Here is a 28,000-nt window from a genome sequence, read left to right on the forward strand (position 1 = left end):
GGTGCGGCCTAAAACTTTTCTCTCCCCTTGAATTTCGAGTCTCAAATTTCAGGTGCGGCTTAGATTTGAGTGCAGCTTAGATTCGAGTAAATACGGTAAACGATCAGGTTGATGGTACTGACAGCGGCCTTAGACTGTTTGCCGATGATGCTGTAGTCTACAAGAAAGTAGTATCACACGAAAGTTGTGAACAAATCAATGAGGATTTGCAGAAAATAAATGCGTGGTTTAATGACTGGCAGTTATCTCTCAATATTAGTAAGTGTAACCTACTGCGTATAACAAGGCGAAAATCCCCATTAATGTACAAGTACAAAATAAATGCCCAGACTTAAGAAGAGGTAAAATCTATCAAGTATCTGGGTGTGACTATTAGAAATGATCTCAAATGGAGTGATAAGATTACATAAGTAATGGGTAGGGCGAACTCTAGATTGCGGTTTATTGGTAGTATCCTGAAGCGATGCAGTCCTTCAACAAAGGAAATAGCTTACTATATGTTAGTTCGTCCAGTCTTAGAGTATTGTTCGTCTGTATGGGATCCTTACCAGTTGGGTCTGATTCAAGAGACTGAGAAGATCCCAAGAAGAGCGGCAAGATTTGTGACTGGTACATTTAGCCATCGCGAGAGCATTACAACTCTCATAGAAAGTTTGAAGCGAGACACACTTGCAGACAGACGGCACACTAAACAGAAGGGGCTGCTCATTAAATTCCGAAATCCGATCTTCACCGAGGATATAGAGAACGTATTATTACCACCAACTTTCAAATCGCGCAATCATCACAATTCAAAGATAAGGGAAATTAGAGCTTATACTGAGGTGTTCAGACAGTCATTTTTCCCTCGCCCAATCCATGAGTGGAACAGAGAGGGGGAAATATGACTTCGGCGCAAATTGTGCCCTCCACCACACACTGCTTGGTGGCTGGTAGAGTATATACGTAGATGTAGATGTGGTTCCTGGATGGATGAGGAGAGGGTGATATGATAAGTGGGTGGCCGGTTTCCTCTCACTACAACACAAAATGCACACATGGTTAAAATATGCTTTATTACAGGAACCTATTGAGTACTTAACTTCAAGAACAATCCTGTTCGTGTCCGTATCACAACTATATAAAACAACAAACATTCCCTTACAGCCAGCTAAGGTGGGAGGCAACAACTATCACTGTGGGAAGATTAGAACACAGTGGGAAGATTAGAGCACAGTGCAATGTATTGAGGTGCAATACAAACTGAGTCCCGAAGCAACATACTGAGGTACAGAGAAATTGAGACAGCTCAGTCAGCAGTGATGGCTTATATGCACGCTGCCCACGGAGGTATTATCAGCGCTAGCCTGGCGGCATGTCTTCGCCTTTTCTTGTCATAGGTGCACCTTGTTCAGTGCCTGCTGTACAGTTTCATAGTGCCGAATGGTGTGCTGGCGGAGGCATACGCCAGCACATTTGTAGCCTCTGCACTTTTCTTTGTCTTGTTGTGTGGCTGCAAAGCCATCTGTCCAAAGACCTGCCTCTTTCCCTTCATCCCCTCCTTGGTCCTTCCCTTCCCCCTCCCTCCTCCACCATCTCAGGCAACTGCTATCATCATCATCATCATCATCATCAATAATTAGTGTTGCAATGGCCACAGGAGTGTGCAATTTGTGTGTGTGTGTGTGTGTGTGTGTGTGTGTGTGTGTGTGTGTGTGTGTGTGTGTGCACGCGCGCGCGCGAATGTATGTATTATTGCTAGAAATGGAGCTTGTGCTCGAAAGCTCGGATAAATGCTGTTTCCTGTTATGTACAGGGTGTACTTAAAGTCCAGGAACACTTTCAATTATTCATTGCACAAGAACTAAACACTGCACAGATGTCATACATATTGCATTTTGAAGAGAAACTCCAAAAGTTTTTTTTAACAACATTCGATATGAGAACCATGAGTGACCAGGCAGATGTCAGTACGGTATATCGAATTCTTGCCATACCCGTCATAGCATGGCATCGTTGACTGTCGCAGTCGCTTCCTGTATTCTCTCCTGGAGCTCTGCTACATCACGTAGTGGAGGCGGTACATACACCATATCTTTAATGTGTCCCCACAGAAAAAAGTCACACAGAGTGAGATCTGGTTATCGGGGAGGCCATTTCACGAAACACCTGTCCCCTTCTGTAGCACGGCCGATCCATCGATGTGGCAGCTCCGTGTTCAGCTACCCACGAAATTCTTGATGAAAAAGGGGTGGAGCCCCATCCTGCTGAAAGATGAACGGAGAGTCCGATTGCACTTGAGGTATCAGCAATTGCTGCAACATGTCCAAGTAGGAATATCCACTGACAGTGCTCTCGGTGAAGAAGAATGGCCCGTACAGTTTTAGACGTGACAATGCACAAAAAACATTTTTCTTTGAGGGATCGCCCTCAAATTTAATGCATTCTTGTGGACGCTTTGTACCCCAGATTCGACAATTATGCCTGTTCACTTTCCCATTAGTGTGAAAAATAATTGAAAGTGTTCCCAGACTTTATGTACGCCCTGTATTACTGTGCTTCACACATCAATCTGCTACAGGTGGTTAGTTGCCTTTGCTTACTTTACATATTGCATTTTCCATTACTGTTAAACATTGTTGATTCAGCTCCTTACCATACCCTTTTACTTTTGTTACTGTCTCTCTTTGCTTATCTACGACTCACTGTCCATTCTTTATTCCTTAACAATTCTATGCTTCTTCATCCTCTACAGCACCTGCCTTCAATACACAATCCGGCCACCCTCTGCTGTGCAATTTGAGCGCCCACTGTTGTCGCTGCTCACCACACTAAATAATGTTGCTCTCGCCGTGACACCCCTTTCCATTCAAACATTTAATTCTAGTTTGATGTTTAACATCTTCTCCTCTATCGACTTGTGCTGCCCAACTTAAATGTTAACAGACCGTGTGAGTTTGTTTATGATGTCGTATTTTATTGTCACCTGTATCATTTTGCAAATTGTACTTATTTATTTATGAGTGCCCCCCCCCTATTTCCTACTTCTTTAAAGCATTATATGAACTTCCTACATAGCTCTCTATGTAGCACCTATCATTTATTTCCCTCACAACACTTTGACCATGAATTTTCACATTACTATTTTCCATCTTTTTTAACAAATTTCCATTTACTCCTTTAGCCCCCTGACCATCCAATCATATCCCTGCTCATTCTACCGTCACTAATTCCGAAAACTCACCTTTTCCCTTGCAAAACTTCAATCACACATCCTCTTTCTAAAATCCTGTCTGGCAAACAGTATCCCACCTTATGGGCTTGACCATTAAAATTGGCATCTCAGGCTGTCATCAATCCTACTGCAAGAAACTTCACCTTTTGCCAATCAATCATTCCCTCATCCTCACCATTCTGGTCCTTCAAAATCATACAATCCAAGTTCAAACCATACTTGACAACCTGTACCCTTTCGAAAAATCCTTTAACCCTGTGACCCCAACTTTCTGAATATCATCCTTGCAATAGAAGCTCTTGCCATGCAACAGATGGAACAGCATTCCCAGCTAATCTTGTCTTATACCAGCGTGGGACTACTTACTGCGATGAAAAGGCCCACCACTCTGCTCCAACCCCCCCCCCCCCCCCCAACCCTGGCCAACCCCTCACAGCTCCCTGATTATGCCTTGTTGGCTTACTCTGTATTCCACACCCAAAAACCTCCTCTGTTCTCAATGAAACATTCTGCTCCTTAACACCCATCCTGTAACACTGTTGTCAATAAACTCTGACCACTGTAGAAGTCTCAGTACTTTCTTAAGGCCTCACCTTTAGCCCCAAACCTAATTTCAACCAGGTTGCCCTCCACGGTGTGGGTGCACACAACGACTGTGATTATATTGGGTTAGATAGAGCAGCAATCAGTCGTAGAATTAAGTTGCTTTAATATGACATTTATAGTCACAACACAGATCAGATTTCGACCTGTGTCAGGTCATTATCAATGCTAAAACAAATACAAGAGTATATATTACAATGTGATTTACAAAAGTTATAAGTCGGTCACATCGTTGTTTTTTAATGTTAACATTACATACCAGTGCGGAATTGTAGCAGTTGTTCGTGCTCAAGTGAATGCTTACACAGTTCAACCATTACTGTCGTAAAATTATATGTTGGTTTCACAGTACACATCGGTTTTGCGTATGACGCCCTCTATGAGCTGCGCCTGAAGTTTACAGTTTCGACGACATTTTTTGTAATATTTATGTTGTATAGTAACTAAGTAGTAACATGAAATTATTATGAGTAAAACTATGTAAAATTACAATTCTTACTTTTTCTCATGTCTGTAATGTGCAAAGAAGGTTGCACACTACAGACATGAGAAAAAGTAAGAGGTTGCACGTTTCATCATCTGCAGAGCTAGTTGGCATACAAACTTGTACTACTGTAGCAGGCATGGGCTTCGTGTCTATCTTGGCCACAATAATGCGTTCACTATGCTGTTTGTAGTAGCTTACCCTCACTCCTATTTTTTTATTCATTATTAAACCTAATCCTGCATTACCCCTATTTGATTTTGTATTTATAACCCTGTATTCACCTGACCAAAAGTCTTGTTTCTCCTGCCACCGAACTTAAGTAATTCCCACTATATCTAATTTTAACCTATCCATTTCCCTTTTTAAATTTTCTAACCTACCTGCCTGATTAAGGGATCTGACATTCGACACTCCGATCCGTAGAACACCAGTTTTCTTTCTCCTGATAACGACGTCCTCCTGAGTAGTCCCTGCCCGGAGATCCGAATGGGGGACTATTTTACCTCCGGAATATTTTACCCAAGAGGATGCCACCATAATTTAACCATACAGTAAAGCTGCATGCCCTCGGGGAAAAATTACGACTGTAGTTTGCCCTTGCTTTCAGCTGTTATGTAATATATAAATGGAATATGTAAATGATATATATGTATGTAAATGTAATATATAAATGGAAAAAATCTTTAAAAGTTCTTCACCGATTTACTTCAAATTTCTACATGATCCCCAAATGAACATTTGGACGGACACAGGCCATATATTTTTTAATGTACACAATATATATAGGAGAAACTTTGTTATCAAATATCTCAAGAAGTACTTGATTGATTTATTTCAAAGTTCTAGGCCAACTTACTTCAAATTTCTAAATTCAGATGAAACAATGAAGAAAATTAAATGCCTAACAAACTAAATATATCATGATAAACTGAATGTAATTCCTACTGTGAGAATAAATTACAGTGGCAATACCCATCTTAGAGATAGTACCATTAGATGTCCTAGATTGCAAGCCAAGCAATAGCTCGAGAATTTACAGAAACATGATTACAAACTTATTTATTATTTGCTGTTGTTGCATATGACAAATACCCTAGAAGATATTCTAGTCTGTGTTTCACATTTAATCTTGTTTTAAAAATTTACAGTGCCATGTAGGGCCAATCACTTTGTGTAACAGATATGAAACATCCTGGGCAATACTGGCCACTGCAACTAGATCAGATATTGATGACTGATAGGATACCAAGTATGCTATCAGAGTGCGTTGATTAGGAAATCTTAACCAGCACAAACATAAACACAGTTGCACAAATCATGTGCAGGAAAGTGGGGCTCTGTCTGGATGGACACTTTATTTTCATATCTAATTGTAAGTTGTCCATGAAACCTGCACCCAATTCAAACACTTCCAGTGGTTTGTGGAGGATGGCAGTCATAACACCCAAAATCCAAAGAGACCTCACATGACTGGTCTTATCTGAAAAAGCACTGATAGTAACAGAACACAACCTACACTAAATAATGTTTTTATTATCATTAAATGTCGGAGCGTTCATTTGAGAAATTGTTATCTTACTGGAAACATATAGGTTTAGGTGGACTTGAAGGGTAACTTAACTCTATCAAAAGGCTATGTAGCAGCACACTCCTGTCGAAGCAATGAAATATACCAAGTAAAGAAGTTGTTAAATGCCAAATCACTTGGAGAGCATGCCATGAATAGGGAGTTCCACATGGTGTTAAACTACTGTATGTAAGTTGTAACCTTCTGGGGAATCATGAACACTGACACCAAAGAACTGCAACAGGAACAAATCTTACCAAATACAACAGTGGGAAACATTGTCTTGACAGTTTTACAGACAACCAATCTGGAAGCACTACTTTCACGTAGTCCTCATATTGGTCTCCTCCATATTAAGATCGAGAAATACCCCTTTTATGAACTCTTGAAATAGGCTAGTAGATATTTTCTTCAGTATGGGCAGTGCAAAGTGTTACTTCCTACAGTTTCATATTTTTTCCCTCTCTGTCTCATTTTCACATACTGATGGAAGGGGAGAACGCCGGTTTGCCTAGATGCAAACACTTCCTTTCTTGTCCCCAAATAGGTTTGTTTAGTTATGTTCAAGTCATGGGGTCGAACTTGTTTATGGTGAATGTTTTGTATCCATTCTCAGTTGGAACTGAGAAACAAAAAAGATACAATCAACAAACACAACCACGAAACACAAATGAAAGGAAACCTAAGAGGTCACATACATAATCACCCACATATAGAACTTAACAGTGCAGAGGAGGGATACACAGACAGAACACAAAGCAAAACACAGCATGAAACACATAACAACAGAATAGTATAATGAAGAAAGGCAAAACACCATGTGTTTAATCAGAATACCAGTTATGACAATTGTTACAGATAATCTTTATATCCATACCTGCCAAATTGTGATTCACAGTAATCAGATATGGACCTCAAGAAAACGTACAGTTGAAACTAATAGTCCAATGACTCAGACAGTGTCTTTCTTCCTTTATTATGTTAAAACCGATCAGTGGCTATGGATATCTTGTCTTTAATTATGTAACAATGCTGTACATGGAACTAGCAACACAATAACCTCCACCACACAGGTTACAGTTCAACGACGAGAATCCACCACAATCAAGCACCAGTATTTGAGTTCTGCCCTTTAGGTATCAAACAGGATGGAGTCATAATGGTGTAACAGTTGAATTATTACAAGTAATTTATTTATCATGAAACAGAGTTGAGCTACTCAGAAGATGTGAAATAAAGTAACGTTGCAATTATAAGTCAATTAATTTTATGCAATCCTTTTGTAGTTGTTAAATCTTCATAATAATACAAACATAACAAACTCTTTCCACATTGAACAATGGAAAATCGAGAATGGAATGTAACAATATTATGAAAAGGGAAGTTGCCACTCACCATGTATCAGAGATGATGAGTCACAGATAGGCACAACAAAAAGATTGTCACAAGTACATTCCTGGAAAATGAAAAAAGAACATTGACGCAAGTGAATAAGACCTGTTATACTTGCACGGAACATTATGAGAGAGCAGTGCATGCGATGATCAAATGCGTCAAATTGCAGACACACCAGGAACTGCGTTATCAGCTGTGGAATGTTGCAAGTTGCTCAGTGGTTGTTCACCACCAGAGCACGTGGTAGCCAGTCTGCCGTGGTATATGGAGCACCTAGTGTGTTTTCAACATTGTCAGCATAACTGTTTGTGCAACTGACGGAGTTTGAGTAAGGGTATATAGTGGGCCTGCGGGAGGCCGGATGGACATACCACAAAATTGCGCAACACGTGGGGCGAGATCTCTCCACAGTGCATTGATGTTGTTGCCAGTGGTCAGCAGAAAGTGCACATGCCCGTCGACCTGGGTCTGGACAGCAGCGACGCACAGATGCACACCAAGACCGTAGCATCTTACGAAGTGCCGTACAGGACCATTCGCAACCGTCTCCGTGAAGCAGGGCTATGATCCTGCGTGCCATTAGGGCGTCTTCCTCACACCCCTACATCGCTCAGCCTGCCTCCAGTGGTGTTACAATAGGCGTTTATGGAAGGACGAATGAGACGTGTCATCTTCAGTGATGAGAGTCACTTCTGCCTTGGTGCCAATGACGGTCAAACGCATGTGTGGCGTCGTGCAAGGGAGTGCCAAAATCTGGAGTATGTACGACAGAGGCACACAGGACTGACACCCGGAATCATGGTGTGGGCGCCATATCCTACAATGGCCATTTCCCACTGGTGATAGCAGAGGGAACATTGAACAGTGAACGGTACACTGAAACCATTATTCAACCGGTCTTGCTACCGTTCATGCACCAACAAGAGGACATGCTTTTCCAACAGGACAATGCACATCCACATGTCTCCCATGCCACCCAATGTGCTCTTGAAGGTGTACGCCAAGTACCCTGGCCAGCATGATCCCCAGATCTGTCCCCCCTTGAACATGTTTGGGATCGGATGAAACGTCACCTTGCGCAGTCTGCACAATCAGCACGGAATCTGGCCCAGCTGAGGCACCTCTACGATCGTCTTCATGGGAGAATTGCAGCCTGCATTGCTGCAAAAGGAGGGTATACACAGTACATGAGCTGACACTGCGCACACTCTGTTGACTTTACTCATGTGGGTATGGCTCTGTTTTGTGATCGTATGTTCTATACATCCCCAAGAGTGTGTCAATAAAATTACTCTCTGTCAGGTCGATGAATTCATGGTGTTCTTTTTTCATTTTCCTGGAATGTGATTATGGAACGCTATTTGTGACAGTCTTTTTGTTGTGCCTATCTGTGACTCAGCATCTCTGCTATATGGTGAGTGCCAACTTTCCTTTTCATAATATTGTTTCTTTCCACATTGATATTATGATCATGACAAATGTGTGTGAAAGCTTATGGGACTTATCTGCTAAGGTCATCAGTCCCTAAGCTTGCACACTACTTAACCTAAATTATTCTAAGGACAAACACACACACCCATGCCCGAGGGACGACTCGAACCTCCGCCGGGACCAGCCGCACAGTCCACGACTGCAGCGCCTTAGACCGCTCGGCTAATACCGCGCAGCTCATGACAAATGAAATGAAGACTAATTACTAAGCTCTGGAGGTGGTAATAAAAAGCGTAACTTTAAAAAGGCTCCACCTAATATAGGACTGCAGACTTAACTGCCAATGAAACTGATAGAATATGCAATAATGCACATGCCTCAACATATTAAACCCAAAAATACATGCTAGCATAATAGCTTTCTGGGATATGGCAATGGGTCCATACACTTTCATGCCATTAATGAACTGTAAGAGAAAGTGACTGCATTGGCAATCATTCACGACAAGTCTCTATTTACCACGTTAATTCAGAACATAAATCATGGCATCACACCATCTACTGGTTTCGCTGCAAATGACTGATATCTACTAATTGAATTAGATTGACAATACACAGCACACACTTCATTACAGCACTGACATATGAATAAGTTAACCACCAAAATCATTTCCAATGATATGATCTCACTGTCTTTCCCGCCAAGTCAATTAATATAAATTTCTTGGGTTCCCAGCAAGGTGATTCCTGTCTTCTCCAGGAAATGATGGCAGTGACACTCATCAAAATGTCAAACCATTTCATGAATTTAGCCTAGTTTGTAATCTGAGAGCTTTGTATTTTGTTTTTAATAGATCAATGAATAGATTTATAGTTATGACAGGAAAGAAGTTACAGCTAAAATCAACCAATGAAATAGAACTTTTTTATGTAAAGCAAAGGAGCAAGGAGCCCCCCACCCGCCTGTCCCCTACAGTCCCAATGTGACCCCCACCAGACTTTTTTTTGTTCCCCAAACTAAAAACTTCCCTGAAAGGACACCATCGTGGGACCCTGGAGGAGGTCCGAGCTGCCATGACAAGGGCTTTGAAGGTCATTCCAGACTCAGCGTTCGGGGCAGCATTTGAAGTGTGGAAATCTCACATGCAGCTGGTTGCTGACCCTCAAGTGTCATACGCCGAAGATTACTAAGTGGTTGTAGCGATATCTACAATAAATTTTGATTCAAAACCTCAGTCTCCTTACTTTTTATAAAAACCCTGTATTATAAACAGACCTATGTTGGCTCTTTGAAAACTACCAGTGTAGAACTGTAAATATTAAGCTATCCATCAGAAATACAAAGCAGCTATATAAAATGAGAAAGAAGTAAATGATTTCAATGTGGCGGATTTTCTGCTAATTTATTACGTTACAAAAATGAAAATATTAATAAGCAGTACACTGAGAGTTTCGTGTTTCTCTTTTTGAAATGTCTATCTTGACTCATTGCACATCGCTGCAAGTTTCCTTCTTGATAAGATGTAGAGAAGAATGAACAAGTAAATGGAAGAATTGTTGCAGGTTTGCAATGTGTACAAATAGTTTGTGGGATATCTTTACACTCTGTGTGTACTGTCTAGCCTATGAGAACCACTACTAGCTCAATATGAGTGACTATCATGATCTTTTAATATGTGGAAAGTTCTGGTTGACAATTACGAATTATTTAGGAATAAAGGAGACGACTTACCAAAAGCCAGAAGCGCTGCATCATCAATAGGTACATAAATAAAAAGTACAGAGCTTTGCTAGCTTTTGGAGTAAACTTCCTTTTTCAAGCTTGTAGAACACACACACACACACACACACACACACGCACGCACGCACGCACGCACGCACGCACGCACGCACGCGCACACACACACACACACACGCACACACACGCACACACGCACACACACGCGCACACACACACACACACACACACACACACACTAGGTTAAGTCAAGGGGGGACAGCAAGTTACCTCAGGTTTAGTTTTAGGCCAGGTAGGTTACGGGAGTGAAGGATGTGCTGTAAGGATAGCAGCATAGCAGCTATTGAAATCTCAAATGTGCCTCGCTGCATATTGTGCCACTGGGTGGTCCACCTTGTTTTCGGCAACAGTTTGACAGTGGCCACTGGTGTTTGCAGCTGAGCTAGTATATAACAGGGTCGCTTTCGCAGGTGGCCTGGCCTCTAATCGAGTAGGATAAGCCTGTGATTGGACTGGAGTAGGTGATGCTGGGTGGGTGGATGGGGCAGGTCCTGCATCTGGGTCTTCTATTGAGGTATGATCCCTGTGACAGGAGATTGGGGGTAGGGGTGGCACAGGGATGGTCTAGGATGTTGTGGAGGTTGGGCATTGGGCGGGCAGCAGAACACCAATTTGGGAGGGGATGAAAGTACCTTGGGTAGGATGTCCCTCATTTCAGTGCATGATGACACGATGTGGTCCAGTCGTTCTGGCCCCATGTGGTATTGGGGGACAAGAGGGGCTCTTTTTTTGTGGTTGGTTGGTTGGCTGGGAGATGTAGTGTTCAATTGTGGCAAGGCCATGGGCATGAAAGATGTTGGTGTATATGGATGTTGCATCAACAGTGATGAGTAGAGACCAGGGAGGTAAGGGTGTGGGGATAGTGGACTATTGGTTGCAGATGTTAGTTAACAAGAGCCACAGATTCTATTGATGGGGCCACTGTAACTAGCCACAACGGGGCACTTAGGATTGTTGCTGTGCAGGTTCCAAACCCACCACTTCATTTCTCATACACCTAACCAACTACATACTACACCATAACTACTTCACCTTTGAAGGGAAGGTATACAAACAAATTCGTGGCACAGCCATGAGCACCTGCATGACATTCTCTTATGCCAAACTCTTCATGGGCCACCTAAAGGAAACATTCCTAGCTTCTCAAAACCCCAAACCTTTGGTCTGGTGCAAGTTTATTGATAAAATCTTTATTATCTGGAGGCAGAATGGCTGGCCAGTCCTTATCTTCTCTTTGAAGGGAAGGTATACAAACAAATTTGTGGCACCCCTGGTCTGGTTCAGGTTTATTGATGACATCTTTATAATCTGGACCCATGGCCAGGATATCTTATCCTCATTCCTCCATAACCTGAACACCTTCTCTCCCATCCACTTCACCTTGTCCTCCTCCACCCACCATGCCTAGACATCAATCTCCTTCACTCCATCCACACCTCGGTCCACATCAAACCCACCAATCAGCAACAATACCTGCACTTTGAGAGCTGCCACCCCTTCCACACCAAAACATCCGTCCCATAGAGCCTGGCCACCCATGGTAGATACATCTGCAGTGATGAGAACTCCCTTGCTCAGTATACTGAAGGCCTCACAAAGGCCTTCACAGACAGGTAATACCCCCCCCCCCCCCCAAAGAGATAATTCACAAACAGATCTCCAACTGCTTCCTTTTCCAGGGCTTTGATTATCTATCATCATGCTCTGAAATGAGGGACATCCTACCCAAGATACTTCCATCCCCTCCTAAAGAGGTGTTCAGTCACCCACCCAATCTCCGCAACATCCTAGTTCATTCCTACATCACTCGCACCCCAATCCCTTGCCACAGGGAGCACCCCGATCCCTTGCCACAGGGATCATACCCTTGTAGAAGACCCAGATGCAAGACTTGCCCAATCCACCCACCCAGCACCACCTACTTCAGTCTTGTCACAGGCTTATCCTACTCCATCAGAGGCCAGGCCACTTGTGAAAGCAGCCATGTCATGTACCAGCTCTGCTGCAACCACCAATGACCACTGTCAAACTGTTGCCAAAAACAAGGTGGACCACGCAGTGGCACAATATGCAGCAGAGCACAACACGTGAGACTTCAATGGCTGCTTCACAACCCTTGCTGTCTGGATCCTCCCCACCACCATCACTCCAGTAACCCCTGGCCTAAACATAAGGCAACTCGCTGTTCTCCACTTCTTACCTTGTAGTGTATTTATCTGTGTGTGTGTGTGTGTGTGTGTGTGTGTGTGTGTGTGTGTGTTCGTGTGCATGTTTTTCCTACAAGCTTGAAAAAGGAAGCTCATTCCAAAAGCCTGCGAAGACCTGTACCTTTTATCTGTGTACCTATTGACAACAGAGGGCTTCTGCCTTTAGGTTAGTCATCTCCTTTGTTCCCAAATATCACAGTCTTTTGTGTTACTTTACCTGAAATGTCTATATGACGGCCATCAGGTACAATACTTCTAGTTTTGTACATAATTGTCACAGCACAATGCATTGCATTTGAGTGAAATGTTCACATCGGCTGCTCTAAATCGGTGTTTTTACATTATTTGGTTCAGTTGTATATGCTTGCAAACAATGTTCTTAACATTATTCCCCTCCCCAACAAAAAGAGGCTACTGGTATCAGCACGAGTCCTCTTTTGTTCTCTGCTTCATAACCAAACTTTTTCACAGGAGATAAACGTTTTTAGTCTGCTATAACTTTCATTTTTAAGATATTTCTCAAAAATCTTTCAATAAATTGGCTGTGCCTTCCTTAAGGGAACCATCCCAGCATTTGCCATAGTTTTGGAAAATCATAGAAAACCTACTCCTGGATGGTTGAAAAGGTATTTGAGTTCTTTTGTCTTAAATAAAAATACGGTGCCTTACCCACTGTGTGTCTTTATGTGGTGTTATTCTACTATTAATTATCACTAAAATCATACGAATACAAAATGGAGAGTGAAATAACTGCAGTCAACTGAAACTCAATAGGAGAAAAAACTACTCACCAAATGTTTTTACTTTCTTGTTGATTCCTTTATAATTTCGAAGGAACAATACAGTGTTTTTTTCCATTTCCTCAATGTGTTCGGCAACTCGCTGTTCAAACATACCTGCAGCATTGAAAGTTTTCCTTCATTAAAACGGAGCAATCTGGCAAAAATTCGTTCAGTCTTTAAGAAATACGTAAATATGGAATAGAACTATGAAATCAAAGCAGGTCAAGAGGAGGCACCACAAATAAAAGAACAGCACATTCAGTCCAGCATGAGGATTTTTTGTGGGTCCTGATCACATGTGAGTCACTAAAAATTCTCTTAAAAATAAGCATTTTACAGGCAACATGCGCAGAGTAGTTCCTTAAAAAAATAAAAAAAATAAATAAATAAAGAAATAAAAAATTAATAATAATAATAATAATAATAATAATAATAATAATAAAGGCCATTCGTAGACATTTTAAACAGTATGGATGTTCGTTTGTGTACATCCACATATTCATACAGTTTTTTGTTACATGTAGTTAAACATTGTGAGACATAAGTTATTTACAATCATTTTTACTAAGGAATTCACTTATAAGTGTAAAAACACTGTTCCTGCAAATACAATTTAAGATTTTTCCTAAAGCAGTACATGTTATCTGTTGCTTTTATTTTCTGCAGTGGTTTCTTATACTATTTTACACCTTCATACAAGGAACTATTTTGAGTCTTATGTTTATTTTTCCTGACTAGGTGAAGACAGTGACTTGTTCTTGTACTATAGTTATGAAAACTGCTATCTGTACTATAATTTTCTATATTTTTCTTGATATACACTATGATTTGGAAAAGAAATTCACAAGGAACAATTAGAATTTCTAACATTTTGAAAAGTTCTTTGCAGTGGTCCCACTTACTGCTTTTCATTACAGCTCTTACTGCTCTCTTTAGCATTTTAAATATTGTTTGTAAATTCTGAGCACTGTTTCCCCAGAAAATTATACCATAACTGATAACTGAATGAATAACTTAAGTATACAGTTCTCAAACATTCATCACTGCATGCAGATACAAGGACTCTATAAGTGCATAACATGTTGTGGATATTTCTTTTTCGAGAGTGCCGTTCCACTTCATCTGACAGTCAATGTGCAACCCCAAGAATTTTGTTGTACGTACATCATCTATGGAGATGTTATCTAGTTTTAAATTTAAGGGACTCTGTTTCCTAGTCATTCTCAAGCATACTGTATTTGTTTTCTTTATGTTGAGAGTTACTTCGTTTTCCTGTGACCATTTGTAGACATCCCTCAGCACTTCACTTCAGTAGAATTTTCCAGCATTTGTACTCGTGTCTTACTGCCAATTAATATCTTGCTGTCATCAGCAGACAATATCTTCTCTCCATGGCTGATATGTTGTGTGAAATCATTTATATATATATATATATATATATATATATATATATATATATATATATATAAAGAAAGATGATGAGACTTACCAAACAAAAGCGCTGGCAGGTCGATAGACACACAAACAATAAGGATAGGAGTTGACGGGTGTGTTCATTGGCTGAGTTGATGTGTAGGTGAAGGATTAGGTGGGTGAGGGCAATGGATTGTTCAGTTTGGAACTGGTATAGGGACTGATGGAAGGAAGGGTTGCAGCCAGAGATGGGAACTTTAAGTGTGAGGCCTTTGGGGGTAATGCCAAATGTCAGACAAGCCTGAGAAAATAGAATATGGGAGCGTAATCTGGCTAGGGCGAAGGCATGTCTGCGGAGGGAATGTAAATAAAACTTAATGGGGTCGTTGTGGGGGTGTTGTACGGGTGACATGGTACTAGAAGGTCGAAAGTGTAACGTGAGGCTGAAATGAAAATGAATATAAAAATATGTGGGGAGAGATAAAGGTGAAGTAGAAAGCAAATGGAGATCTGGTGTGAAAAGAGGCGAAAAGGGGTTGGTTGGAGCTGGGTTATGTTGATCCTGTGGTGAAATAGTGTAGGTAGAAAACGATGTGCATAAAGGTTAGGTGGTTGTGTTGCCGCCAAAACACGTTAAAGGGTGGAGAAATTCGGGAAAATTTCGAAAAAACTACGTGAGGATGTATTAAAAGTAGTGGTATGGTGGTGGCAGATTATGGAAATGAGGCTAACAATTGTCTGGTGGAGAAATAATAACGTTAAAACCTGTGGGAAGCGGCTAAAAATGATCGGTGATGTGAAAAAACGGAAATCGAAATAAAGCAAAAGTTATTAAAACTAGCCGAAAAGGTTGTTTAATAGCTGAAAGGAACTGTTTGTGAACTAGAAACGGTGGATTTTATAGCAGTAGCGGAAGAAAAAATTTTTTGGTTATGGTTTGGAAGTGGGTTACGTATTATTACGTATTGTTGAGTATATATCGGCGGGATAAAATTGTTACGGTAAAAAGGAGAAGGTGAATACAAAGGGAAACTACTGGCAAAAACAGAAGGAGGAAATAAGACGACAGAAAAGACTTCGAAATGTAACAGTGACAATAACAAACGTCATTGTTGGGTTCAAATTAATGATATGAATATAACAGAGGGAAACATTCCACGTGGAAAAAATATATCTAAAAAGAAAGATGATGAGACTTACCAAACAAAAGCGCTGGCAGGTCGATAGACACACAAACAATAAGGATAGGAGTTGACGGGTGTGTTCATTGGCTGAGTTGATGTGTAGGTGAAGGATTGGGTGGGTGAGGGCAATGGATTGTTCAGTTTGGAACTGGTATAGGGACTGATGGAAGGAAGGGTTGCAGCCAGAGATGGGAACTTTAAGTGTGAGGCCTTTGGGGGTAATGCCAAATGTCAGACAAGCCTGAGAAAATAGAATATGGGAGCGTAATCTGGCTAGGGCGAAGGCATGTCTGCGGAGGGAATGTAAATAAAACTTAATGGGGTCGTTGTGGGGGTGTTGTACGGGTGACATGGTACTAGAAGGTCGAAAGTGTAACGTGAGGCTGAAATGAAAATGAATATAAAAATATGTGGGGAGAGATAAAGGTGAAGTAGAAAGCAAATGGAGATCTGGTGTGAAAAGAGGCGAAAAGGGGTTGGTTGGAGCTGGGTTATGTTGATCCTGTGGTGAAATAGTGTAGGTAGAAAACGATGTGCATAAAGGTTAGGTGGTTGTGTTGCCGCCAAAACACGTTAAAGGGTGGAGAAATTCGGGAAAATTTCGAAAAAACTACGTGAGGATGTATTAAAAGTAGTGGTATGGTGGTGGCAGATTATGGAAATGAGGCTAACAATTGTCTGGTGGAGAAATAATAACGTTAAAACCTGTGGGAAGCGGCTAAAAATGATCGGTGATGTGAAAAAACGGAAATCGAAATAAAGCAAAAGTTATTAAAACTAGCCGAAAAGGTTGTTTAATAGCTGAAAGGAACTGTTTGTGAACTAGAAACGGTGGATTTTATAGCAGTAGCGGAAGAAAAAATTTTTTGGTTATGGTTTGGAAGTGGGTTACGTATTATTACGTATTGTTGAGTATATATCGGCGGGATAAAATTGTTACGGTAAAAAGGAGAAGGTGAATACAAAGGGAAACTACTGGCAAAAACAGAAGGAGGAAATAAGACGACAGAAAAGACTTCGAAATGTAACAGTGACAATAACAAACGTCATTGTTGGGTTCAAATTAATGATATGAATATAACAGAGGGAAACATTCCACGTGGAAAAAATATATCTAAAAAGAAAGATGATGAGACTTACCAAACAAAAGCGCTGGCAGGTCGATAGACACACAAACAATAAGGATAGGAGTTGACGGGTGTGTTCATTGGCTGAGTTGATGTGTAGGTGAAGGATTGGGTGGGTGAGGGCAATGGATTGTTCAGTTTGGAACTGGTATAGGGACTGATGGAAGGAAGGGTTGCAGCCAGAGATGGGAACTTTAAGTGTGAGGCCTTTGGGGGTAATGCCAAATGTCAGACAAGCCTGAGAAAATAGAATATGGGAGCGTAATCTGGCTAGGGCGAAGGCATGTCTGCGGAGGGAATGTAAATAAAACTTAATGGGGTCGTTGTGGGGGTGTTGTACGGGTGACATGGTACTAGAAGGTCGAAAGTGTAACGTGAGGCTGAAATGAAAATGAATATAAAAATATGTGGGGAGAGATAAAGGTGAAGTAGAAAGCAAATGGAGATCTGGTGTGAAAAGAGGCGAAAAGGGGTTGGTTGGAGCTGGGTTATGTTGATCCTGTGGTGAAATAGTGTAGGTAGAAAACGATGTGCATAAAGGTTAGGTGGTTGTGTTGCCGCCAAAACACGTTAAAGGGTGGAGAAATTCGGGAAAATTTCGAAAAAACTACGTGAGGATGTATTAAAAGTAGTGGTATGGTGGTGGCAGATTATGGAAATGAGGCTAACAATTGTCTGGTGGAGAAATAATAACGTTAAAACCTGTGGGAAGCGGCTAAAAATGATCGGTGATGTGAAAAAACGGAAATCGAAATAAAGCAAAAGTTATTAAAACTAGCCGAAAAGGTTGTTTAATAGCTGAAAGGAACTGTTTGTGAACTAGAAACGGTGGATTTTATAGCAGTAGCGGAAGAAAAAATTTTTTGGTTATGGTTTGGAAGTGGGTTACGTATTATTACGTATTGTTGAGTATATATCGGCGGGATAAAATTGTTACGGTAAAAAGGAGAAGGTGAATACAAAGGGAAACTACTGGCAAAAACAGAAGGAGGAAATAAGACGACAGAAAAGACTTCGAAATGTAACAGTGACAATAACAAACGTCATTGTTGGGTTCAAATTAATGATATGAATATAACAGAGGGAAACATTCCACGTGGAAAAAATATATCTAAAAAGAAAGATGATGAGACTTACCAAACAAAAGCGCTGGCAGGTCGATAGACACACAAACAATAAGGATAGGAGTTGACGGGTGTGTTCATTGGCTGAGTTGATGTGTAGGTGAAGGATTAGGTGGGTGAGGGCAATGGATTGTTCAGATTGGAACTGGTATAGGGACTGATGGAAGGAAGGGTTGCAGCCAGAGATGGGAACTTTAAGTGTGAGGCCTTTGGGGGTAATGCCAAATGTCAGACAAGCCTGAGAAAATAGAATATGGGAGCGTAATCTGGCTAGGGCGAAGGCATGTCTGCGGAGGGAATGTAAATAAAACTTAATGGGGTCGTTGTGGGGGTGTTGTACGGGTGACATGGTACTAGAAGGTCGAAAGTGTAACGTGAGGCTGAAATGAAAATGAATATAAAAATATGTGGGGAGAGATAAAGGTGAAGTAGAAAGCAAATGGAGATCTGGTGTGAAAAGAGGCGAAAAGGGGTTGGTTGGAGCTGGGTTATGTTGATCCTGTGGTGAAATAGTGTAGGTAGAAAACGATGTGCATAAAGGTTAGGTGGTTGTGTTGCCGCCAAAACACGTTAAAGGGTGGAGAAATTCGGGAAAATTTCGAAAAAACTACGTGAGGATGTATTAAAAGTAGTGGTATGGTGGTGGCAGATTATGGAAATGAGGCTAACAATTGTCTGGTGGAGAAATAATAACGTTAAAACCTGTGGGAAGCGGCTAAAAATGATCGGTGATGTGAAAAAACGGAAATCGAAATAAAGCAAAAGTTATTAAAACTAGCCGAAAAGGTTGTTTAATAGCTGAAAGGAACTGTTTGTGAACTAGAAACGGTGGATTTTATAGCAGTAGCGGAAGAAAAAATTTTTTGGTTATGGTTTGGAAGTGGGTTACGTATTATTACGTATTGTTGAGTATATATCGGCGGGATAAAATTGTTACGGTAAAAAGGAGAAGGTGAATACAAAGGGAAACTACTGGCAAAAACAGAAGGAGGAAATAAGACGACAGAAAAGACTTCGAAATGTAACAGTGACAATAACAAACGTCATTGTTGGGTTCAAATTAATGATATGAATATAACAGAGGGAAACATTCCACGTGGAAAAAATATATCTAAAAAGAAAGATGATGAGACTTACCAAACAAAAGCGCTGGCAGGTCGATAGACACACAAACAATAAGGATAGGAGTTGACGGGTGTGTTCATTGGCTGAGTTGATGTGTAGGTGAAGGATTAGGTGGGTGAGGGCAATGGATTGTTCAGTTTGGAACTGGTATAGGGACTGATGGAAGGAAGGGTTGCAGCCAGAGATGGGAACTTTAAGTGTGAGGCCTTTGGGGGTAATGCCAAATGTCAGACAAGCCTGAGAAAATAGAATATGGGAGCGTAATCTGGCTAGGGCGAAGGCATGTCTGCGGAGGGAATGTAAATAAAACTTAATGGGGTCGTTGTGGGGGTGTTGTAAGGGTGACATGGTACTAGAAGGTCGAAAGTGTAACGTGAGGCTGAAATGAAAATGAATATAAAAATATGTGGGGAGAGATAAAGGTGAAGTAGAAAGCAAATGGAGATCTGGTGTGAAAAGAGGCGAAAAGGGGTTGGTTGGAGCTGGGTTATGTTGATCCTGTGGTGAAATAGTGTAGGTAGAAAACGATGTGCATAAAGGTTAGGTGGTTGTGTTGCCGCCAAAACACGTTAAAGGGTGGAGAAATTCGGGAAAATTTCGAAAAAACTACGTGAGGATGTATTAAAAGTAGTGGTATGGTGGTGGCAGATTATGGAAATGAGGCTAACAATTGTCTGGTGGAGAAATAATAACGTTAAAACCTGTGGGAAGCGGCTAAAAATGATCGGTGATGTGAAAAAACGGAAATCGAAATAAAGCAAAAGTTATTAAAACTATCCGAAAAGGTTGTTTAATAGCTGAAAGGAACTGTTTGTGAACTAGAAACGGTGGATTTTATAGCAGTAGCGGAAGAAAAAATTTTTTGGTTATGGTTTGGAAGTGGGTTACGTATTATTACGTATTGTTGAGTATATATCGGCGGGATAAAATTGTTACGGTAAAAAGGAGAAGGTGAATACAAAGGGAAACTACTGGCAAAAACAGAAGGAGGAAATAAGACGACAGAAAAGACTTCGAAATGTAACAGTGACAATAACAAACGTCATTGTTGGGTTCAAATTAATGATATGAATATAACAGAGGGAAACATTCCACGTGGAAAAAATATATCTAAAAAGAAAGATGATGAGACTTACCAAACAAAAGCGCTGGCAGGTCGATAGACACACAAACAATAAGGATAGGAGTTGACGGGTGTGTTCATTGGCTGAGTTGATGTGTAGGTGAAGGATTAGGTGGGTGAGGGCAATGGATTGTTCAGTTTGGAACTGGTATAGGGACTGATGGAAGGAAGGGTTGCAGCCAGAGATGGGAACTTTAAGTGTGAGGCCTTTGGGGGTAATGCCAAATGTCAGACAAGCCTGAGAAAATAGAATATGGGAGCGTAATCTGGCTAGGGCGAAGGCATGTCTGCGGAGGGAATGTAAATAAAACTTAATGGGGTCGTTGTGGGGGTGTTGTACGGGTGACATGGTACTAGAAGGTCGAAAGTGTAACGTGAGGCTGAAATGAAAATGAATATAAAAATATGTGGGGAGAGATAAAGGTGAAGTAGAAAGCAAATGGAGATCTGGTGTGAAAAGAGGCGAAAAGGGGTTGGTTGGAGCTGGGTTATGTTGATCCTGTGGTGAAATAGTGTAGGTAGAAAACGATGTGCATAAAGGTTAGGTGGTTGTGTTGCCGCCAAAACACGTTAAAGGGTGGAGAAATTCGGGAAAATTTCGAAAAAACTACGTGAGGATGTATTAAAAGTAGTGGTATGGTGGTGGCAGATTATGGAAATGAGGCTAACAATTGTCTGGTGGAGAAATAATAACGTTAAAACCTGTGGGAAGCGGCTAAAAATGATCGGTGATGTGAAAAAACGGAAATCGAAATAAAGCAAAAGTTATTAAAACTAGCCGAAAAGGTTGTTTAATAGCTGAAAGGAACTGTTTGTGAACTAGAAACGGTGGATTTTATAGCAGTAGCGGAAGAAAAAATTTTTTGGTTATGGTTTGGAAGTGGGTTACGTATTATTACGTATTGTTGAGTATATATCGGCGGGATAAAATTGTTACGGTAAAAAGGAGAAGGTGAATACAAAGGGAAACTACTGGCAAAAACAGAAGGAGGAAATAAGACGACAGAAAAGACTTCGAAATGTAACAGTGACAATAACAAACGTCATTGTTGGGTTCAAATTAATGATATGAATATAACAGAGGGAAACATTCCACGTGGAAAAAATATATCTAAAAAGAAAGATGATGAGACTTACCAAACAAAAGCGCTGGCAGGTCGATAGACACACAAACAATAAGGATAGGAGTTGACGGGTGTGTTCATTGGCTGAGTTGATGTGTAGGTGAAGGATTAGGTGGGTGAGGGCAATGGATTGTTCAGTTTGGAACTGGTATAGGGACTGATGGAAGGAAGGGTTGCAGCCAGAGATGGGAACTTTAAGTGTGAGGTCTTTGGGGGTAATGCCAAATGTCAGACAAGCCTGAGAAAATAGAATATGGGAGCGTAATCTGGCTAGGGCGAAGGCATGTCTGCGGAGGGAATGTAAATAAAACTTAATGGGGTCGTTGTGGGGGTGTTGTACGGGTGACATGGTACTAGAAGGTCGAAAGTGTAACGTGAGGCTGAAATGAAAATGAATATAAAAATATGTGGGGAGAGATAAAGGTGAAGTAGAAAGCAAATGGAGATCTGGTGTGAAAAGAGGCGAAAAGGGGTTGGTTGGAGCTGGGTTATGTTGATCCTGTGGTGAAATAGTGTAGGTAGAAAACGATGTGCATAAAGGTTAGGTGGTTGTGTTGCCGCCAAAACACGTTAAAGGGTGGAGAAATTCGGGAAAATTTCGAAAAAACTACGTGAGGATGTATTAAAAGTAGTGGTATGGTGGTGGCAGATTATGGAAATGAGGCTAACAATTGTCTGGTGGAGAAATAATAACGTTAAAACCTGTGGGAAGCGGCTAAAAATGATCGGTGATGTGAAAAAACGGAAATCGAAATAAAGCAAAAGTTATTAAAACTAGCCGAAAAGGTTGTTTAATAGCTGAAAGGAACTGTTTGTGAACTAGAAACGGTGGATTTTATAGCAGTAGCGGAAGAAAAAATTTTTTGGTTATGGTTTGGAAGTGGGTTACGTATTATTACGTATTGTTGAGTATATATCGGCGGGATAAAATTGTTACGGTAAAAAGGAGAAGGTGAATACAAAGGGAAACTACTGGCAAAAACAGAAGGAGGAAATAAGACGACAGAAAAGACTTCGAAATGTAACAGTGACAATAACAAACGTCATTGTTGGGTTCAAATTAATGATATGAATATAACAGAGGGAAACATTCCACGTGGAAAAAATATATCTAAAAAGAAAGATGATGAGACTTACCAAACAAAAGCGCTGGCAGGTCGATAGACACACAAACAATAAGGATAGGAGTTGACGGGTGTGTTCATTGGCTGAGTTGATGTGTAGGTGAAGGATTAGGTGGGTGAGGGCAATGGATTGTTCAGTTTGGAACTGGTATAGGGACTGATGGAAGGAAGGGTTGCAGCCAGAGATGGGAACTTTAAGTGTGAGGCCTTTGGGGGTAATGCCAAATGTCAGACAAGCCTGAGAAAATAGAATATGGGAGCGTAATCTGGCTAGGGCGAAGGCATGTCTGCGGAGGGAATGTAAATAAAACTTAATGGGGTCGTTGTGGGGGTGTTGTACGGGTGACATGGTACTAGAAGGTCGAAAGTGTAACGTGAGGCTGAAATGAAAATGAATATAAAAATATGTGGGGAGAGATAAAGGTGAAGTAGAAAGCAAATGGAGATCTGGTGTGAAAAGAGGCGAAAAGGGGTTGGTTGGAGCTGGGTTATGTTGATCCTGTGGTGAAATAGTGTAGGTAGAAAACGATGTGCATAAAGGTTAGGTGGTTGTGTTGCTGCCAAAACACGTTAAAGGGTGGAGAAATTCGGGAAAATTTCGAAAAAACTACGTGAGGATGTATTAAAAGTAGTGGTATGGTGGTGGCAGATTATGGAAATGTGGCTAACAATTGTCTGGTGGAGAAATAATAACGTTAAAACCTGTGGGAAGCGGCTAAAAATGATCGGTGATGTGAAAAAACGGAAATCGAAATAAAGCAAAAGTTATTAAAACTAGCCGAAAAGGTTGTTTAATAGCTGAAAGGAACTGTTTGTGAACTAGAAACGGTGGATTTTATAGCAGTAGCGGAAGAAAAAATTTTTTGGTTATGGTTTGGAAGTGGGTTACGTATTATTACGTATTGTTGAGTATATATCGGCGGGATAAAATTGTTACGGTAAAAAGGAGAAGGTGAATACAAAGGGAAACTACTGGCAAAAACAGAAGGAGGAAATAAGACGACAGAAAAGACTTCGAAATGTAACAGTGACAATAACAAACGTCATTGTTGGGTTCAAATTAATGATATGAATATAACAGAGGGAAACATTCCACGTGGAAAAAATATATCTAAAAAGAAAGATGATGAGACTTACCAAACAAAAGCGCTGGCAGGTCGATAGACACACAAACAATAAGGATAGGAGTTGACGGGTGTGTTCATTGGCTGAGTTGATGTGTAGGTGAAGGATTAGGTGGGTGAGGGCAATGGATTGTTCAGTTTGGAACTGGTATAGGGACTGATGGAAGGAAGGGTTGCAGCCAGAGATGGGAACTTTAAGTGTGAGGCCTTTGGGGGTAATGCCAAATGTCAGACAAGCCTGAGAAAATAGAATATGGGAGCGTAATCTGGCTAGGGCGAAGGCATGTCTGCGGAGGGAATGTAAATAAAACTTAATGGGGTCGTTGTGGGGGTGTTGTACGGGTGACATGGTACTAGAAGGTCGAAAGTGTAACGTGAGGCTGAAATGAAAATGAATATAAAAATATGTGGGGAGAGATAAAGGTGAAGTAGAAAGCAAATGGAGATCTGGTGTGAAAAGAGGCGAAAAGGGGTTGGTTGGAGCTGGGTTATGTTGATCCTGTGGTGAAATAGTGTAGGTAGAAAACGATGTGCATAAAGGTTAGGTGGTTGTGTTGCCGCCAAAACACGTTAAAGGGTGGAGAAATTCGGGAAAATTTCGAAAAAACTACGTGAGGATGTATTAAAAGTAGTGGTATGGTGGTGGCAGATTATGGAAATGAGGCTAACAATTGTCTGGTGGAGAAATAATAACGTTAAAACCTGTGGGAAGCGGCTAAAAATGATCGGTGATGTGAAAAAACGGAAATCGAAATAAAGCAAAAGTTATTAAAACTAGCCGAAAAGGTTGTTTAATAGCTGAAAGGAACTGTTTGTGAACTAGAAACGGTGGATTTTATAGCAGTAGCGGAAGAAAAAATTTTTTGGTTATGGTTTGGAAGTGGGTTACGTATTATTACGTATTGTTGAGTATATATCGGCGGGATAAAATTGTTACGGTAAAAAGGAGAAGGTGAATACAAAGGGAAACTACTGGCAAAAACAGAAGGAGGAAATAAGACGACAGAAAAGACTTCGAAATGTAACAGTGACAATAACAAACGTCATTGTTGGGTTCAAATTAATGATATGAATATAACAGAGGGAAACATTCCACGTGGAAAAAATATATCTAAAAAGAAAGATGATGAGACTTACCAAACAAAAGCGCTGGCAGGTCGATAGACACACAAACAATAAGGATAGGAGTTGACGGGTGTGTTCATTGGCTGAGTTGATGTGTAGGTGAAGGATTAGGTGGGTGAGGGCAATGGATTGTTCAGTTTGGAACTGGTATAGGGACTGATGGAAGGAAGGGTTGCAGCCAGAGATGGGAACTTTAAGTGTGAGGCCTTTGGGGGTAATGCCAAATGTCAGACAAGCCTGAGAAAATAGAATATGGGAGCGTAATCTGGCTAGGGCGAAGGCATGTCTGCGGAGGGAATGTAAATAAAACTTAATGGGGTCGTTGTGGGGGTGTTGTACGGGTGACATGGTACTAGAAGGTCGAAAGTGTAACGTGAGGCTGAAATGAAAATGAATATAAAAATATGTGGGGAGAGATAAAGGTGAAGTAGAAAGCAAATGGAGATCTGGTGTGAAAAGAGGCGAAAAGGGGTTGGTTGGAGCTGGGTTATGTTGATCCTGTGGTGAAATAGTGTAGGTAGAAAACGATGTGCATAAAGGTTAGGTGGTTGTGTTGCCGCCAAAACACGTTAAAGGGTGGAGAAATTCGGGAAAATTTCGAAAAAACTACGTGAGGATGTATTAAAAGTAGTGGTATGGTGGTGGCAGATTATGGAAATGAGGCTAACAATTGTCTGGTGGAGAAATAATAACGTTAAAACCTGTGGGAAGCGGCTAAAAATGATCGGTGATGTGAAAAAACGGAAATCGAAATAAAGCAAAAGTTATTAAAACTAGCCGAAAAGGTTGTTTAATAGCTGAAAGGAACTGTTTGTGAACTAGAAACGGTGGATTTTATAGCAGTAGCGGAAGAAAAAATTTTTTGGTTATGGTTTGGAAGTGGGTTACGTATTATTACGTATTGTTGAGTATATATCGGCGGGATAAAATTGTTACGGTAAAAAGGAGAAGGTGAATACAAAGGGAAACTACTGGCAAAAACAGAAGGAGGAAATAAGACGACAGAAAAGACTTCGAAATGTAACAGTGACAATAACAAACGTCATTGTTGGGTTCAAATTAATGATATGAATATAACAGAGGGAAACATTCCACGTGGAAAAAATATATCTAAAAAGAAAGATGATGAGACTTACCAAACAAAAGCGCTGGCAGGTCGATAGACACACACCGCTACTGCTATAAAATCCACCGTTTCTAGTTCACAAACAGTTCCTTTCAGCTATTAAACAACCTTTTCGGCTAGTTTTAATAACTTTTGCTTTATTTCGATTTCTGTTTTTTCACATCACCGATCATTTTTAGCCGCTTCCCACAGGTTTTAACGTTATTATTTCTCCACCAGACAATTGTTAGCCTCATTTCCATAATCTGCCACCACCATACCACTACTTTTAATACATCCTCACGTAGTTTTTTCGAAATTTTCCCGAATTTCTCCACCCTTTAACGTGTTTTGGCGGCAACACAACCACCTAACCTTTATGCACATCGTTTTCTACCTACACTATTTCACCACAGGATCAACATAACCCAGCTCCAACCAACCCCTTTTCGCCTCTTTTCACACCAGATCTCCATTTGCTTTCTACTTCACCTTTATCTCTCCCCACATATTTTTATATTCATTTTCATTTCAGCCTCACGTTACACTTTCGACCTTCTAGTACCATGTCACCCGTACAACACCCCCACAACGACCCCATTAAGTTTTATTTACATTCCCTCCGCAGACATGCCTTCGCCCTAGCCAGATTACGCTCCCATATTCTATTTTCTCAGGCTTGTCTGACATTTGGCATTACCCCCAAAGGCCTCACACTTAAAGTTCCCATCTCTGGCTGCAACCCTTCCTTCCATCAGTCCCTATACCAGTTCCAAACTGAACAATCCATTGCCCTCACCCACCTAATCCTTCACCTACACATCAACTCAGCCAATGAACACACCCGTCAACTCCTATCCTTATTGTTTGTGTGTCTATCGACCTGCCAGCGCTTTTGTTTGGTAAGTCTCATCATCTTTCTTTTTAGATATATTTTTTCCACGTGGAATGTTTCCCTCTGTTATATTCATATATATATATATATATATATATATATATATATATATATATATATATATATATATATATATATATATATATATATATAAGAAACAATACTGGGCCCAGTATACTTCCTTGAGGGACCCCAATACTGATATATTATGGATCTGATAAATGTTTCTCAATGTACTTTGATCCACTGGAGACGTTTGATCCCTACTGACTGTAATCTGTTTTCTAGACATGAACGAAACCATCTGTTGACCACTCCTCTTACACCTAGTGCCTCTAACTTGTGCAACAGTTTCTGGTGGTCAACTGTATCAAATGCCCTACGCAGGTAAATGAAAAGGCCAGTTACATAGCTGTTCTCATCTAGTGCTTCTAACATTGTTTTTGTGAATTGTGCTACAGCAGATTCTGTGCCTCTGCCAGGCCTGAAACCATACTGGTCATTTCAGAGGAGGTTGTATTTGCTTAGATTACTCGTAAGCCTGTATTTAATTATTGCCTCAGCCTGTTTTTCATTATTGTCTCTATCACTTTGGAAAAGAATGACAATTGGGTTATTGGTCTGTAGTTCTCAATGTTTTCTACATCACTTTTCTTGTGAACTGGTGAAATTTTTGCATGCTTTGGATAGTCAGGGAAGCAACCAGTTTTGAAGGATTCATTTACGATTTCTGTCAGTGGATCTTTGTTACCATTTATGCATTTTTTTCAGCATACACACTGGGATTTCATCTAAACCTGCCGAGTTTTTGTTCTTTAATTGCCTTACAGCATTCCATACTGCCTTCTCAGTAGTAGGAAGCAATGCCATTGAGTTAGCTAAATGCTTCTCTGTGGGTTGATTAACACTTTTCAGAATTCCCCC

General features: G+C 40.7%; 1 protein-coding gene across 2 annotated transcripts in view; it reads right to left on the reverse strand.

Annotated features, from left to right (window-relative positions):
• Positions 1-28,000, reverse strand: part of LOC126203234 (uncharacterized) — a 171,646-nt gene that overhangs the window by 11,528 nt on the left and 132,118 nt on the right. For both annotated transcript variants that reach the window (XM_049937480.1, XM_049937481.1), the window contains exon 11: positions 13,493-13,597. In XM_049937480.1, the coding sequence (XP_049793437.1) occupies positions 13,493-13,597 (105 nt within the window). The remainder of the gene's footprint in view (positions 1-13,492; positions 13,598-28,000) is intronic.

Source organism: Schistocerca nitens, chromosome 9 (genome assembly GCF_023898315.1).
Source record: "Schistocerca nitens isolate TAMUIC-IGC-003100 chromosome 9, iqSchNite1.1, whole genome shotgun sequence".
Lineage (NCBI taxonomy): Eukaryota > Metazoa > Arthropoda > Insecta > Orthoptera > Acrididae > Schistocerca > Schistocerca nitens.